At 47.0% G+C, this 14,599-nt stretch overlaps 1 protein-coding gene across 2 annotated transcripts; it reads left to right on the top strand.

Annotated features, from left to right (window-relative positions):
- Positions 1-2,043: 2,043 nt before the first annotated feature.
- Positions 2,044-9,009, top strand: LOC124640979. Of its 2 annotated transcripts, none has more exons than XM_047178978.1 (3): positions 2,044-2,186; positions 4,218-4,319; positions 4,394-4,897. In XM_047178978.1, the coding sequence occupies exons 1-3, from the start codon at positions 2,061-2,063 to the stop codon at positions 4,736-4,738; spliced, it is 573 nt and encodes a 190-aa protein (XP_047034934.1). In that variant the 5' UTR covers positions 2,044-2,060; the 3' UTR covers positions 4,739-4,897. The 2 variants fall into 2 exon arrangements, with proteins under 2 accessions (XP_047034934.1, XP_047034935.1); XM_047178979.1 differs by lacking the exons at positions 4,218-4,319; positions 4,394-4,897 and adding exons at positions 8,145-8,402; positions 8,475-9,009 and having other exon boundaries at positions 2,048-2,186.
- Positions 9,010-14,599: the final 5,590 nt, after the last annotated feature.

Raw genomic sequence — 14,599 nt, 5'->3', positions numbered from 1 at the left:
TCTCGCAGAATGTGTGTAATCGGTTATTAACTTACGAGCTAGTGAACGCGCTAGTCAATGCCCGCGACTTCGCCTATCTTATTCTACGATTCACAAAAACTGGCGGATATGATATTTTAAAAGAAATGCTAGTTTTGGCCGCACACGACACGCCGTGCATGTAGTGTGCATAATAACTACACTGTATCAACTACATGTTATATCGAACAGAAATAGACAATTTGTTTTGTTTGCGTCGTTATTAGTGTTGTGTCCGGGCGTGACGCCGCTAGCAGACGTTACGTTACTCATATTTAACATACTATACATACATAGCGACAATTCCAACAAATATACTATATGTTTACACATTTACTTTCAATGTTGTCGGGTTTTTAATCATTTCAGTTTCGAAATACTCGTATTAGCCAAATGTATTAGCCTTATGTATTAGAATATCATTCATTTGCGCAATGAGTTCGTCTGCGAGATCAAGTGAATGTGCGCCCCGAGTGCCGCCCTGGCCCTGGGCTACGGGGCCCGGGGCCTGGGGCGTGAGGCCCGGGAGCGGCCCGCCACCGCAGGACGCCGGGGCGGGCCGCGGGGATGGCTGCGCGGAGGGCTGCAGGGCGGCAGGGCAGCTGGTGACCGGATTTAGAAAGGCCGTTACCTTGCCGTGATGATTGGAGCGACCTCGCGCGCTGCCTCATTATCAGCAGCAATCACGCGCCGCGCTGCGCTCCCGACGATGCACCCCCCGCACCCCCGCACCCCCGCACACCCGCGCATGCTGCACCCGCTGTCTACGACATATCCAAAAAAACAAACTACGATAATATTACTTTATTATATTCCCTGGAGGATAACATCTTACAATAATTAAAACTTTAACAAAAAAAGTATATTTATAATAAAGACTAGCTGACCCGGCGAACTTCGTACCGCCTTTTCCTTATTTGCTCACCGTTTAGACCTACCCTGGACTACGACAAACATTTTAAAACCAAAATCAGCAAATCTCAAACGGCCCAGCCGTTCTCGAGTTTTAGCGAGACTAACGAACAGCAATTAATTTTTATATATATAGACTAGCTGATCCCGCGAATTTCGTTATCGTTTAAACCTTCCCTGGCCCTCTACAAACATTTTAAGACCAAAATGAGCCAAATCGGTTCAGCCATTCTCGAGTTTTAGTGAGACTAACGAACAACAATTCATTTTTATATATAAGACTAGCTGATCCCGCGAACTTCGTATCGTTTAAACCTTCCCTGGACCTCTACAAACATTTTAAAACCAAAATAAGCCAAACCGGTTCAGCCATTCTTGAGCTTTAGTGAGACTAACGAACATCAATTCATTTTTATATATAAGAAGAAGAAGATAATCTTAACGTGGTATAAGAGAACGCGTTTCATACAAAAGACATCAACGCGCAAATGTTAAGTTTTATTGAATACTAGCGACCCGCCCCGGCTTCGCTCGGGAGATCATTACTTCCCCACAATTTATAGATGTTACTATACATATTTAAACCTTCCTCTCCAATCACTCTATCTATTTAAAAAACTGCAAGAAAATCGGTTGCGTTTAAGCGTACAAGGGGACATGGGGAAAGAAAAAGCTTTGAAAATACTTTGTTTTATACTACATATTATGTAGTAATTCGCGACATGATGATTGACACTAGATACTCAAGTAGGTTGCTGCGAGAGCAACTGACGGCGGCTGACACCAAACTGGCTAATTACTTGCTTTATTGATTCATACTCAGATATAACGTAAATAACTGTGTTTTCGCGCACGCAATCACCTCAAATGTGATAGTTGAACATTATCAGACGCCATTGTTGTTCTGAGCACGACTGAGAGAAACTTATCGCATTACGTGTGTTCAATACAATGAGTGAATGATCTGGACAAGTGTCATCGTGAGCGTGCTCCGAGTGGTGCAGCACAGTGGGAGCTGCACGCGCTGTGCGTGGGGCGGGTGGGGCGCGTGGTGCGCGTGGGGCGCGTGGAGGGGCGGCGCGCGGGCGGCGGCGGCGCGCGGGCGCTGCGCCAGTCGCTCGCTCCGCACGATGCTCGCCACACGCTCGCTCCCGCTCCTGGCGCTCCTGGCGCTACTAGCCGCCGCCGCCGCCGCGCCGCGCGCCTCGCGCCTGCGCCGACAGCTGCCCGCCGACGACGTGCTGCAGCCGCTCGAGGTACGACCTACTGTACATGCATACATGCTCGCGTTATGTAACGCGCGACATTGTCCCGGTTCGCACGCCGCGCCGCGCCTAGTCGCGTGTTGCCGCGCGTTGTCGCGACTCCGCCTGCTTGTAATGAACATTTGTTTGCAGCGCGCCGCAGTCCGCTCGCCTCACTCATAACGCTTACATCTCATTTAACATTTCCGATATATCGCGGCTTGCAGCGGCGCGCGTGTGTGCGTGCGCGTCACTACACATCACCACCCTCACGCACACACGCGCGCCGAGTTACATACACCTCACACTCACATACTTTGTTATTCATATGTACTGCGTTCACATAGAACCCCTGTAGGGCACACCGTATAATACCGAGTATCTATTTTAATTTTTCCATTATCTCTAAAATATTTCATCATTAGAATGAAACAGATTTATTGTTTTTTTATTAACACGCGTAGCATTTTTTAAATTTATGTAAATAACGTTATATTATTTTAATCAAAATTATTTACTTGAAGATTGGTTTAACTGACCTAGCCCGACTGTTCGTGTTGCGGTCACTCCGCGTGTCAGTACTCATTGTATCACTTATATTTCGTTTCCAACGAACTCGCATATATCTGTATAATGTTTTAGTGGTTGCTAGTAGGTGGTCAGGTAAAATTTGTAAGTTGTGAAATGTTTGAATGAGTAAGGTTTAGAGGCCATATCAACAATTGCGCCACGCGAGTGGAGCGAGTGTGAACACTCATGTGTCGCGTGTCGCAACACACATATCAAAACATGGCTTTATTGCCAACCAGCGGGACTCGCACCGAACTAGACGTGTCACTGAGGACGCGCTGAGGTCACGCGACGCGCACGCGCACATTGTGATGCGCCTCGCGCCCGCGCCTGTACCCGCACCTGTGCACCCGCGCCTCGCGCCTGTACCCGCGCACCCGCGCGAGTGTCGCGCTCGGGATCTCCTCCCGGTGCCGCTCAAGTAGCGGTTGTTACGGTTAGCACACACCGGACCTAGTTTCGGCGTTTTTGCTCATTTCGGAACCGCGATCATATGTATATTGTGCAGTGAACAAAGCCTCAAGTATCGCACGCCTTTACTTCACGCGTCGGTTTCCACGGCCCCGCGCCCCGCGCCCCGCGCCCCTCTCGCCCCGTCAACTGCATCGCTTCCGCCCGCGGCAGGCTCTGTGTAGCAATACACATTGTATGCAAGTTATTATATTTCGAATCTCCTGCACGCTGATCTCAAACAAATTAGAAAGGCGGCCGAATCATCCGGCGCAGCTCGACATACGATAGCGTCTGTGCGACTGCCGCTCGTTTCATAATTACGTATTCCGCCAAACCGCCGGCCTTCAGCGGCGCGGTGCATCCGCGCAGCGTGCGAGTCTCGGCGCGTGCGAGTGCGAGTGCGAGTGCGAGTGGCGGCTTGCGGCCGCACGCGTGCCGCGAGAGGCGGGCGGCCTCGACCCGCGCCGTCCGCCGCCGGACATCCCCGCAACACCCTTTCATATAACTAAAGGCCATGGCGCGATGTATTACCTTGCGCAGCGACACCTCACTCATTCATGTTCTGATGAGCGTTACGCTCACTTGTCCCTGCAGATCAGATCCAACTGAGGATGCTTGTTTATGGCACGAAGCTCGCCTGACCACCATCAATACTTTTCCTAACAGCAGTATCTTACGGGCCCACTCAAAACAAATATGGATAAGAATTGAGTTGCGTGCGCGCGGATCCTGGCGACTGGTCTCGCGTGCGCTTGCGTAAACATCATCATAATCTGCGTTACAGAGACATATCATTTACATAACTAGGCACTAAAATCACAATTAATTTAGAAAATTGTGTAAAGAACGGAACCTAACATTCAGCGAACAAAATCCTGAAATCGAAATATGAAAGATGGCTTCAGTCCCAGAGCACGGACACACGAGTGGTGTCAGTGGCGGCATGTGGTCACGGGTGGCAGGCAATGGTGGCGGAGAGCTTGTCGGTGTGTGCGTGTAGTGACGCGTGTGTGTGTGCAGGACGGCGCCGGCGACGAGCAGGCGCGCGAGAAGCGCAAGCTGGAGGGCGTCACGCAGGCCAAGTTCGGCATCAAGAACGCCGTGCTGGGCTTCGTGTTCGGGGTGAGTACCGTCCCGACGCTAGCTGTCTGTTGTCGCTGTCGCTCGGCGCGTCACTCGCTCGCTCTCTGTTCTAGAAAATCAACTCGCTGATTGACGCGAAGACGCGCTTCGTGGACTCGCTGGACCAGAAGAACATCGAGCTGAACAAGCAGTACGGCATCGAGGCGCCGCAGAACGGTCTGGCGTCGCTGAGCGGCATCGTGGGCCAGGTCATCGGGCCCAAGCTGCAGCTGCTGGGGCCCAAGATCCAGGCCGTGTCCGGGCTGCTGGGCGGCGCGTCGGGCGGCGGCAGCTCAGGTGGGGGGGGGCTCGGCTCCATCATCTCGCTCGTCACGTCGCTGTCGGGCTCGTCGTCGGGCGGCGCCGGCGCCGGCGGCACCGTCGAGACCATCGACTCCTCCGAGGAGGATGACTCGTGAGCCCCTCACCCCCCTCCCCCTCCCGCACCCGCGTCCCCCGCGTCCCCCGCACCGCCTGTACAGTCCGCGGTCGTCGTCCCTTCCCAGTGTCCCCATGTTTTGTATTTATATTGTAAATAGGTTTAGGTGAGCGATGGTGATATTAAACGATTCTTCGAAGTTGTTTGTTTTACTGCACGCTGCACCGCATGTCTGCCTGCCTCACTCACTAGTTAGTCGCGACGCACTTGTACATAGTCCGCGTGTGTGCGTGCGCCCCGTGTCGCACACGTGCACGCACACACGCGCACCCTGCCGTTTCAGGGTTGGAGCACATCTAGCAGCACGGAATCGCCTTTTTCCGTCGCCCTTTCTCTTTCTGTCGCTTAGAACTGCCAGATGTGGTCCAACCCTTAATGTCACGATAACGTAGAATAAAGTTGTCCGAATCTTGCCACCGTGCATTTATATGCCGTAGTGTGTCCTCTAGTCAGCCGCCGCGTCTGTGTCGCATCTAGTCGCTTGTCTTAGCTTTACGTGTCCGAGTGCGCACGTGTGTGCCAGCACTGCGCCACTTGTAAACTTATTCTCATTATTTTGTCAGTCGTACCTACGAGTATAATCTTATTTTTCTTAGTTCGAATAATATAGAAGACGTTAACTATGAGGACGATAATACTAATTTACTACGAATTATCCGATAGAAGCCAATAATTGAACGTCGTTGCTTCGAGTTGGTCTGTAATGCATTCAATACTTTAGAATAACATATGAATAATTGCTACTATTTATCTAACGACCCCATGGGCGCAAAATGGGGTTCAAAATTTGTGTGATGATATTGTTTGTTGGCTGTGGTCTGAGTGTTATAATATGTATATGTTACCGTAAGATTACAAACATCGTTAGATTACAATCTATCTCGAGAGATTGTAAACTGTCGAATTATTGTGAACCGTAACATCTGATTGCAATTTAACGCATTATTTTTCGCTATATTATAATCTATCGATGAGAAATTGTCAAATTGTCAACTGTCCGAAAGCTCTCTCTGATTGGTCAGTCTTTTTGTAAGATCGACCAATCACGACCAGCCGTTCTGTTCCCATGGAGTTCCCGTAGAGTTAGGAATGAAATAGAGGTGTCAGTTAAATAAAATAAATGCTTTTCAAAAATTCTTCAAGTATTAAATTTATATAAAAATAACTCTTATAAAAATACAGTTAGGTATTTTGTCTTCAAATACAAACTAATATTTAAAAATAAAATAAAAGGGGTGCTAATTAAACAGGCTTCTTTTTAATATCATTATTCGCCCCCAAAAATGTATGTTGCCTTCTAAATTACTAAGTCAGCCACAATTAATAAAGCGTCGAGCATCTAAATAATACTATCTTAGCCACGAGTTATCTTCCACTCTAAATACAACTCAGCATGATGGTTATTTTTTTGCATCTAAATTTGTAGCATGCATTCTAACAGTAAACTTCTTAAATACTATTAAATGACATCATAAAAATATTTATTTACCTTCTAATTTTTTAACTCGTACCTACTGAGTTTTTTGTTTAAAATATAACACATCCCATATTAATTGACCCAGCATGGAAGTAAGCATGCAACATGCAGCAAGCATAACTTCTGTCACGGCTCCGGCGCTGCGGGGCTCCGGCGGTCCCATGCGAGCTTATCGTCGCAGATGGTTTTCACGCTCACCACCGCAGCTTCGGCTTGCTGGCCGGCTCCGCCGGCCAGCCTCAGCCGCGGCGGCGAGCGCTGAAACTACCTGCGCCTCAGCTCGCAGGCCGCCTCGCCCCTCCGCGCCTACGCGGTTTTGAATTGCACTCTAGGGGTAGGGCAGACAAGACTACGTGGAGTCGGTTTTGCAGCGATTCGTTTTCGTCACTAACTTCAATTTTTAATTGTGTGTAATTTGAGTCTTAAAAATTAAGTACAATTTTTGATTTTATAAAAAATTAAACCGTCACTTATTTTTGCACGTCAAAGAGCTGTGACAGCGGGAGTTGCAAAGAACATTGTCTTTTTTGACGTTCTACCAATCAGCGCGCAAGATGCATTCCGTTCTACGCCAGTTGACAATTTGACCGCTCTACATCGCTCTCGATCTTACAAAAAGACTGACCAATCAGGGAGAGCTTTCGGACAGTTGACAATTTGACAATTTCTCATCGATAGATTATAATATAGCGAAAAATAATGCGTTAAATTGCAATCAGGTGTTACGGTTTACAATAATTCGACAGTTTACAATCTCTCGAGATAGATTGTAATCTAACGATGTTTGTAATCTTACGGTGACATATATATTACCTGTATTTGTAAAATGTATGTAGTTTATCATCTGTGTTAGCACCCATAATACAAGGTAAGCAATTGCTTACCATTAAGCTAACCTGTCGTGTGACAAAAACTCGTCTCGATATCTCTGTTAAAAAGCTATTTACTCTAATATGAGATACAATGATATTGATAATGATCAGTGTGTCTTTTTATCGTTATAGCATCGCTATCTATTCTTGTGTATTATAATAAGTTGTACAGGTGGGAGCTACTGTTTATACCAGTAGAGTGTACAGAATGTTTGGGAGTTAGCCGCGCTGACCCCGCGCCGGTCAGGTGTCACCGCAGTAAGTGAAGCATGCACTACTCGTAGCTCGTAGCGCGTAGCGCGTAGCCCTCGTAGCCACGCCGTAGCCTGCACGCACACACACTCACCTCACGACACTGCACCGCGCGGCACATGCGCGTTCACCTCACCCGACCTACCTCTGTGATACTGTATCAGTTCAAATATTATTGTAATAAACGTGACTCATACCGAAATACATTTGTTTCAATTCAACGTTACGCCTGTCAGTGACAGCAGCGCGTCCCTTGAATAGCTCGCAGTTCAAGTTTCTGCAAATCTGTATGAATGATGTAATACCCGCCGCGTTAGGTTTGCGGTCAACTCTATGTATATGTAAACAGAATACACACTGCGTACAGATTGCTAACAATACTTAACTACTGAGTACCGACACAAGCGACGCGTCATGTTGTTACTTCTGCCTGCCACTGCTCGCCTGTCACCCACCGACATTATCTTGTCTTACAAGCGAATACCGCGTTACAGCGTCACCCCGGGAGACGACCAGGTGATGACCCACGTCCTCGCAAGTTTACAATATTTTACATTAATAACAATTGACTGACACTTATGTTACTTGCCAGACAGAACCTAAATAAAACTAGGACAAGGATTGTATGTGACGCAGTCGCTATGAATAACAAAGGTAAGAGCGAGTCTATGTGCCTAGACACACACACACACACACACACACACACACACACACACACACACACAGACACACAGGCTGGAGGCGAGGCGCGGAGTGCGGCGCGCTCACCGGCCTCCTGGTCGCAGACTGGCAGTACGTGGCGGCGCCGAGCGGGGGCGCGGGGGGCGCGGGGGACGCGGGGGCAGCTCTCCCCATCGTCGTGGCCGCTCTCCCGCTCGAGCCGCACTGGCAGCCCAGCGAGCCCGCGCCCGCGCCGCCAAGCCACCGACGACATCCCCGTGTTCGACCGCAACAAGGTCAGCCTGGACCTGCCGGGCAGCCTGTTTGGCCCGTCCGTGTCGCTGCTCATCCGCACTACTAAGATCATCGGAGACGTCATCCAGGTGAGTGAGGCGCCCGCCAACCGCCGCCCGGCGCCCGCTGCCCGCTCGCGACTTACTCGCCTTGTGTTGCAGAACTCGGCGGTGCGCTACCAGACCTTCCTGCGCCTGTTCCGGCCGCTGTTCCGCGGGCCCTTCGAGATCAAAGGCCTGGACCCGGCCACCACCACCACCACCACCACCACGCCACGCGCGCCGCCCGCCGCCGACAACGAGGTGCGCCGGCGCTGACGTCGCTCCTGCAGCTCACTGCGCCAGCGCTCTGCGACGCACTTCACATTGTCCGACTGCAACTTTTGCTCAAATAAATATTTCTCTTACTTACTTAAGTTAGTATTTAATCCTGGTAGACGTATCCGCGCATGCGCGAGTGCTCGGAGCCGAACTATTCCCGATAAGACTGCTGTAGGTTAATAAAATAAAGAGTTTAGTTCAGTAGAATCAGATCGTCACAAAGGTTGGGTTCAGTAGCAGTATTATTCGTTACTTAGACGCATGCGCATCGCCGGTGTGGGCGGCTCCCCTCAATTCGATCGTTCTGTACATTAAATAAAGTCACCGCTGGAGATGTCAGACGAGATTTATAAATATATTACGATTATAAGTTGAAGTACCTGATTTTGATTTCTCGTTGACCCGTCACCCCACTACACCGTCACTATGTCACCCCATTACCCCGTCAAAATCAAAGTCAAATCGTTTATTAAAATAGGTTATTATTTCATTTTGTTATTATTGTTATTTTGTATGTCTCTACCAGACCTGGAGACTACAGAGTCCCGGATTTTTGGAAGGCAAACGTGGGGCCGAAGCCAACACGCTGAAGCCCTTTTGAGGCAACTTTAAAGATGAGTATCCCTGTATACACTATAGAAATGTACCCAAGGACAATCCCCGGTTAGTGTGCGTTCGCGCAGCGGAATGTTGTTGAATTTAAAGATTTTAATTATGCAGATAATTAGTGTAAGACGTCCTATAATTGTGTATGGTAGATAAAAAATTGTGTATGCAGCCATTGTGGAGAAATTCACCAAAAACAGATTCCGCTGGGCGAACGTTGGCGAACGTTGTCCTGGCGGAACTTTTTTTAATCCATAGACTTTAGAAGAAAAGAGATGTGTCCGAAAATTAGTGCGTATTTGTGTATAATTGATTATGTATGAATGAAATCAGTGCTTGCATAAACTTCGGAGAAATTCAAGTTTCCGCTACGCGAACGTTTGGCCATTAGCTAGTTTTCATATAAAGCGCTTACATAGAGAGCTGTAAGATAGTGGCGTTATTATTAAAAAAATAATTTTCATTCAAGAAATACAATTGTTTTATTTTTTCCTAACGCTTGTGTACGCAACTGTACCATATTAATAAATATACTAACCTTCCAAGTTAAGAACGTTTCTTAGACATATGGCACGGCCGCTTTTTTGTAGCTAACCGAACTTGGTCGGATTATGTAGGTTTTCGATGCTCCGTCAGTATTATAATTGTCTTTCTTTGATTACTGAATTTAATGACATGAAATTTTGCAAGTGAATAGTTGAATGATTAAACTAATTATTGGCATACATTTTACCATGCAATTCCTTCAGAACGTCGTGATATTCGACTGCTTTGTAAACAGTGATCTATTCATGGTAAAATATCCTATAACTTTTTAATTACTAACGGAACATCATTGATACTTGGCAACATGTTGGAGACACTTACAAGGTTTGTGTAAACGTGAAAATCTAGACCCCAAACTGCATACTTTGAGAACTAAGACCTATTAGTGTATTTTACGTTTATATTTTTATCTTTTAAACCCTACGACTTTTTCTAAATCTGTTTTTTAAACAAATATAAACAAATTCAAAACAACGTATGTAAAAATCTACAGCTCTCTATGTAAGCGCTTTATATGAAAACTAGCTAATGGCCAAATGTTCGCGTAGCGGAAACTTGAATTTCTCCGAAGTTTATGCATGCACTGATTTCATTCATACATAATCAATTATACACAAATACACACTAATTTTCGGACACATCTCTTTTCTTCTAAAGTCTATAGATTAAAAAAAGTTCCGCCAGGACAACGTTCGCCAACGTTCGCCCAGCGGAATCTGTTTTTGGTGAATTTCTCCACAATGGCTGCATACACAAATTTTTATTTACCATACACAATTATAGGACGTCTTACACTAATTATCTGCATAATTAAAATCTTTAAATTCAACAACATTCCATGAATGGGGAAACTACGGGAACTATGGTAGGTACCTGCCGATGACAATTATGTATTAAATACGTGTAAAAATGGCAGGTGGAGACTCGCCACCTCACTTACTGGGTCCCCGGGAATCAGTAGCTAAATCGCAACAACAGGGCAAAAGGTACATGAGCGGCTGAAGGGTGAGGATACCTCGGCGGACTTTAAACGCAGATCACGCGCTCCCTGTGGGTCCAGCATCACCGGCCCACTCGCCACTTACCACGAGGCACCTACCCTCCGAGCAGGGCTGCTAACCCTGCTCTAGCGACTCCACTCTGATCGGCCGATGAAGGCAAGCAAGCCAAGAGCACTCCGGCAGGCCGGAGATGGGGGACAGTATACTCTCTCAGTCGCTACTCCCCGTCATCCACCTTAGATGCCCTGCGGGGCTTATTATTGTTATTAATTTAGTTTTAGATAGTAAGTGCAAATAATTTGTGTAACACAGCTTAACTTTAATATTTATTCAGTATACTTTCTATGTATAAGATCTAACTAGTCTAGTTGTCTGGAAAAGGTTCCGCCATTCACCGCTAGATGGCGCTGTGCCTACATATCTAAGGCTTCGCCTTTTAGGCGCTGTGCCTATGACTTGCATTTCTACATCGCGGTGTTGTCTCCGTGGTTTAATGACGGTTGCTGGATCAATGAATCTCGTTCGGGGAAGACAGCTGCCTAGAGAATGCGTCCTGGGATGTCGTCCTATAATGAAAAGTACTGAAACTACTAGCCGTTGCTAAACATTTTCCGAAAGGAGATTAGTTGGATAGAGGAAATCTTTTTTTACCTGACTTTCGTCCTAAGGTCTTGTTCGATGGAAGCTATGCGGATCTGAACGTAAGAAATATTGTCTTCAATCGATTATTTATTTTGAAAATACATTTAATGAGGCTACCCGCGTGTGTTTTCTTTCGTGGTGTGTGGACCCCAAATACCTCCTACATTTGTCAATTTAATATAATTTATAAAGTTTAGTAAAAGAACTCACGTAAAAAAGTAGGCTAGTTAGATTTGCACTTTTTAACATCCCATCCCCCCAAAACACACTTTCACCACTTTCTAGTGTTATGGCTGGAAGTAAGAAGCAGTGAAAAACAAATGTTTCAGCAGCACAGCTGTCTTATACAATTTAATTATTAATATAATTTAATAGTTCTACAATACAATATTTTAAAATTGTATTAATAATATTAAAAACTGTAAAAATAAAAATATTTATTATACAGCCTTTTTTTTATGTTCCCTCTGCTGGGAACAGACCTCTCACATGGAGAAGGATTGAGCATTAATCACCACGCTTGCTCAATGTGGGTTGTGATTTCAGACTACATATACTCCAGGTTTCCTCAAGATGTTTTCCTTCATCTTTTTATCAGTCATAGGTGTCCAAGATATTTTAGAAAAGTTGCATTGGTACTTGCCTGAACTGAAATCGAACCCCTCATACTCGAGAGGTTGGTTCTTGACCCACTAGGCCACCACAACATCAGAGAGTTTGTCTGTGAAATAATCATTAACATTGTAATAGACTTTTTTATAAAAATTAAAAATTTTGAAAAAACCCCCGACGGTAAAAATCTTATTGAAAAATAATAAAATAACTCAAAACCCCCGACTTAACCCAATTATATAGGAATATCCGTCGGGGGCTGCCATTAAACCAGCTAAAGGATTTCTATTGTCGTGAATACAATTATTGAAGAATTGTAGATGTTTAATGATGACATAAAATGCACTCAATTAATTGTTGAAATTCCATATTGAAAAGGCAGCCCCCGTCGGTTATTCCTATATAATTGGGTTAAGTCGGGGGTTTTGAGTTATTTTATTATTTTTCAATAAGATTTTTACCGTCGGGGATTTTTCAAAATTTTTAATTTTGCTTAATTTTATTTCGGTCTTTTTAGAGAGCATATACGAATTATAATATATAATATGTTATTGCAATATTATTTTGCACCGATATTGTAGCGCCCTCTAGTGAGTTACAAGCGTAATTTTTATTATTTGGGAACATGCATTAAGCACGTACACATTGTTGATGAAAACAGAATTGTAATCGGACGTTTTGATTATATTGCAACATTGTTTGGCACTAATATTGTGGCGCCCCCTAGTGAGTAATAGCCATGACACCTATCTAAGAACATGAACTCATTGAGCACAAAAACGTTATTGAAAACCGCATCAAAATCGGATCATTAGCTTAGAAGGTAGGTGGGAACATTACTTTGCAGTTTGGACTAATATTGTGGCGCCCCCTAGTGAGTTACAGCCATGACACCTATCTAAGAACATGAACTCATCGAACACAAACCCTTTATTGAAAACCGCATCAAAATCAGATCATTAGTTTAGAAGATATGTGGGAACATTACTTTGCACAAACGCACACACAAACACACAAACTCACAAACACACAAACGCACATCTCTCACCCTAAACGCATATACCTGCTCCGTTCCATCGTGGGTAAAAAATCTTTAAAGTCAGTCAATTCTTACAAATGTTTATAAAAAAGGATTCGTTATGAATGCATACACAAATAAATCGTGCACCTTAAGTACCTCCGGCAGTGAGTCGCGCGCGCCAGCAGGCGTCAGCAGCGCGCGCTAGCATTCGTGGAGCATGCCGTCACGTCGACGTGACGGCAATATCTCCTGCCCCTTTGGATGGTGTCAAAAGTGGACAGGGTGCCGCTGTTGAGCATCTGCAGCTCCAGCTCGTCCAGTGTGGAACATAGCTCCTCCACACTGCTGCCTTCCGTGAGGCTCCCCCACCATGGGCTTTTTGCGTTAAAGTCGTAAGAAGGTGGTGACTTCCCAGCCCCCGCCTAATCGCTCTGAGGTGCTCCAGGTACGAGTCCATGGGCTTGTCCGTCTCAAAGTATGCCGATGCTGCTGCAATTTCCCAGGCTCGGGTCCGGATCCTCACCACGACGATGTTATGGGTGGTGAGTTCTGGGCACTGAATGACGTCGAGGTCGTATTCGAAAACCACGACGGCAGCTTTTACAGTGCCCTCTCCCTCCTCCGAAGCCTGGTAGATCCGCGCTCCCCAGTAGCCTTGCATTCTCCGGACAGAGCCCAAGGCTCTTGAATGAGAGCGAAGGACGTTCTCGACCGTGAAGCAGCCTCGAGCAGCTCGGCGGTCGCCAGCTGCTTCCTCTAGAGGTTAGGTTAGCTCAGGGTTAGGTTAGGTTCCTAATGGCGGAATGGCGGCAAAGGCTGATGCGCCCTACCGCCGGCCTTGCTACCGTCGAGGCGATCCGGCCAGTACTCGACGACTGGCTCGGGAGAAGGCACGGCTCTCTGTCATTCAGGGTGACGCAGGTACTGTCGGGGCATGGGTGCTTCGGCAAGTTCCTGTGTCGCTTAGACAGGGAACCGGACGCTCGGTGTCACCACTGCATCCATTGCGGGGAGGACACGGCGCAACACACGCTCACTGAGTGTGTAGCTTTGGAGGAGCAGCGCCGTGTCCTCACAAACGAAATCGGAGACGATCTGTCGCTGACGGCTGTGGTGCTGAGGATGGTCGGCAGCGCAGAGTCGTGGAACGCGGTGGTTTCCTTTTGCGAGGAAGTGATGTCGCAAAAGGAATCTGCGGAACGGGGAAGGGAGTCAAATCTCCCTTTCGCAGAAGGCACAACGGGTGCAGGAGAAGGGCGGACAACGCCCTCTTCCGACCCCCATGAATGGGTTCAAGGGCGAGGGACTTGGGGAAGTTCCCGCCCCTACTCAATGGACCCGAGGCGGTGGCACGAGCATGTGTCGGCGCGTGCCCCTGAGGTGATGCACGGGGTTGAGCGAACACCTCACTACCCCGTGCAAGAGACGAGGCCCGTGCGAGGCCCAGCACTAGTGTGCACACGTCCAAGGAGGACACAAGGGGGTTTAAGCCGGTAGGAGTCCGGCATACCCCTCCGCCTGGGGAGAGGCTGCTCCTC

The sequence above is a fragment of the Helicoverpa zea genome, chromosome 21 (genome assembly GCF_022581195.2).
Source record: "Helicoverpa zea isolate HzStark_Cry1AcR chromosome 21, ilHelZeax1.1, whole genome shotgun sequence".
Classification (NCBI taxonomy): Eukaryota; Metazoa; Arthropoda; class Insecta; order Lepidoptera; family Noctuidae; genus Helicoverpa; species Helicoverpa zea.
Note: the sequence above shows the minus strand (reverse complement) of the source record. Positions and strands in the feature narration are given on the sequence as shown.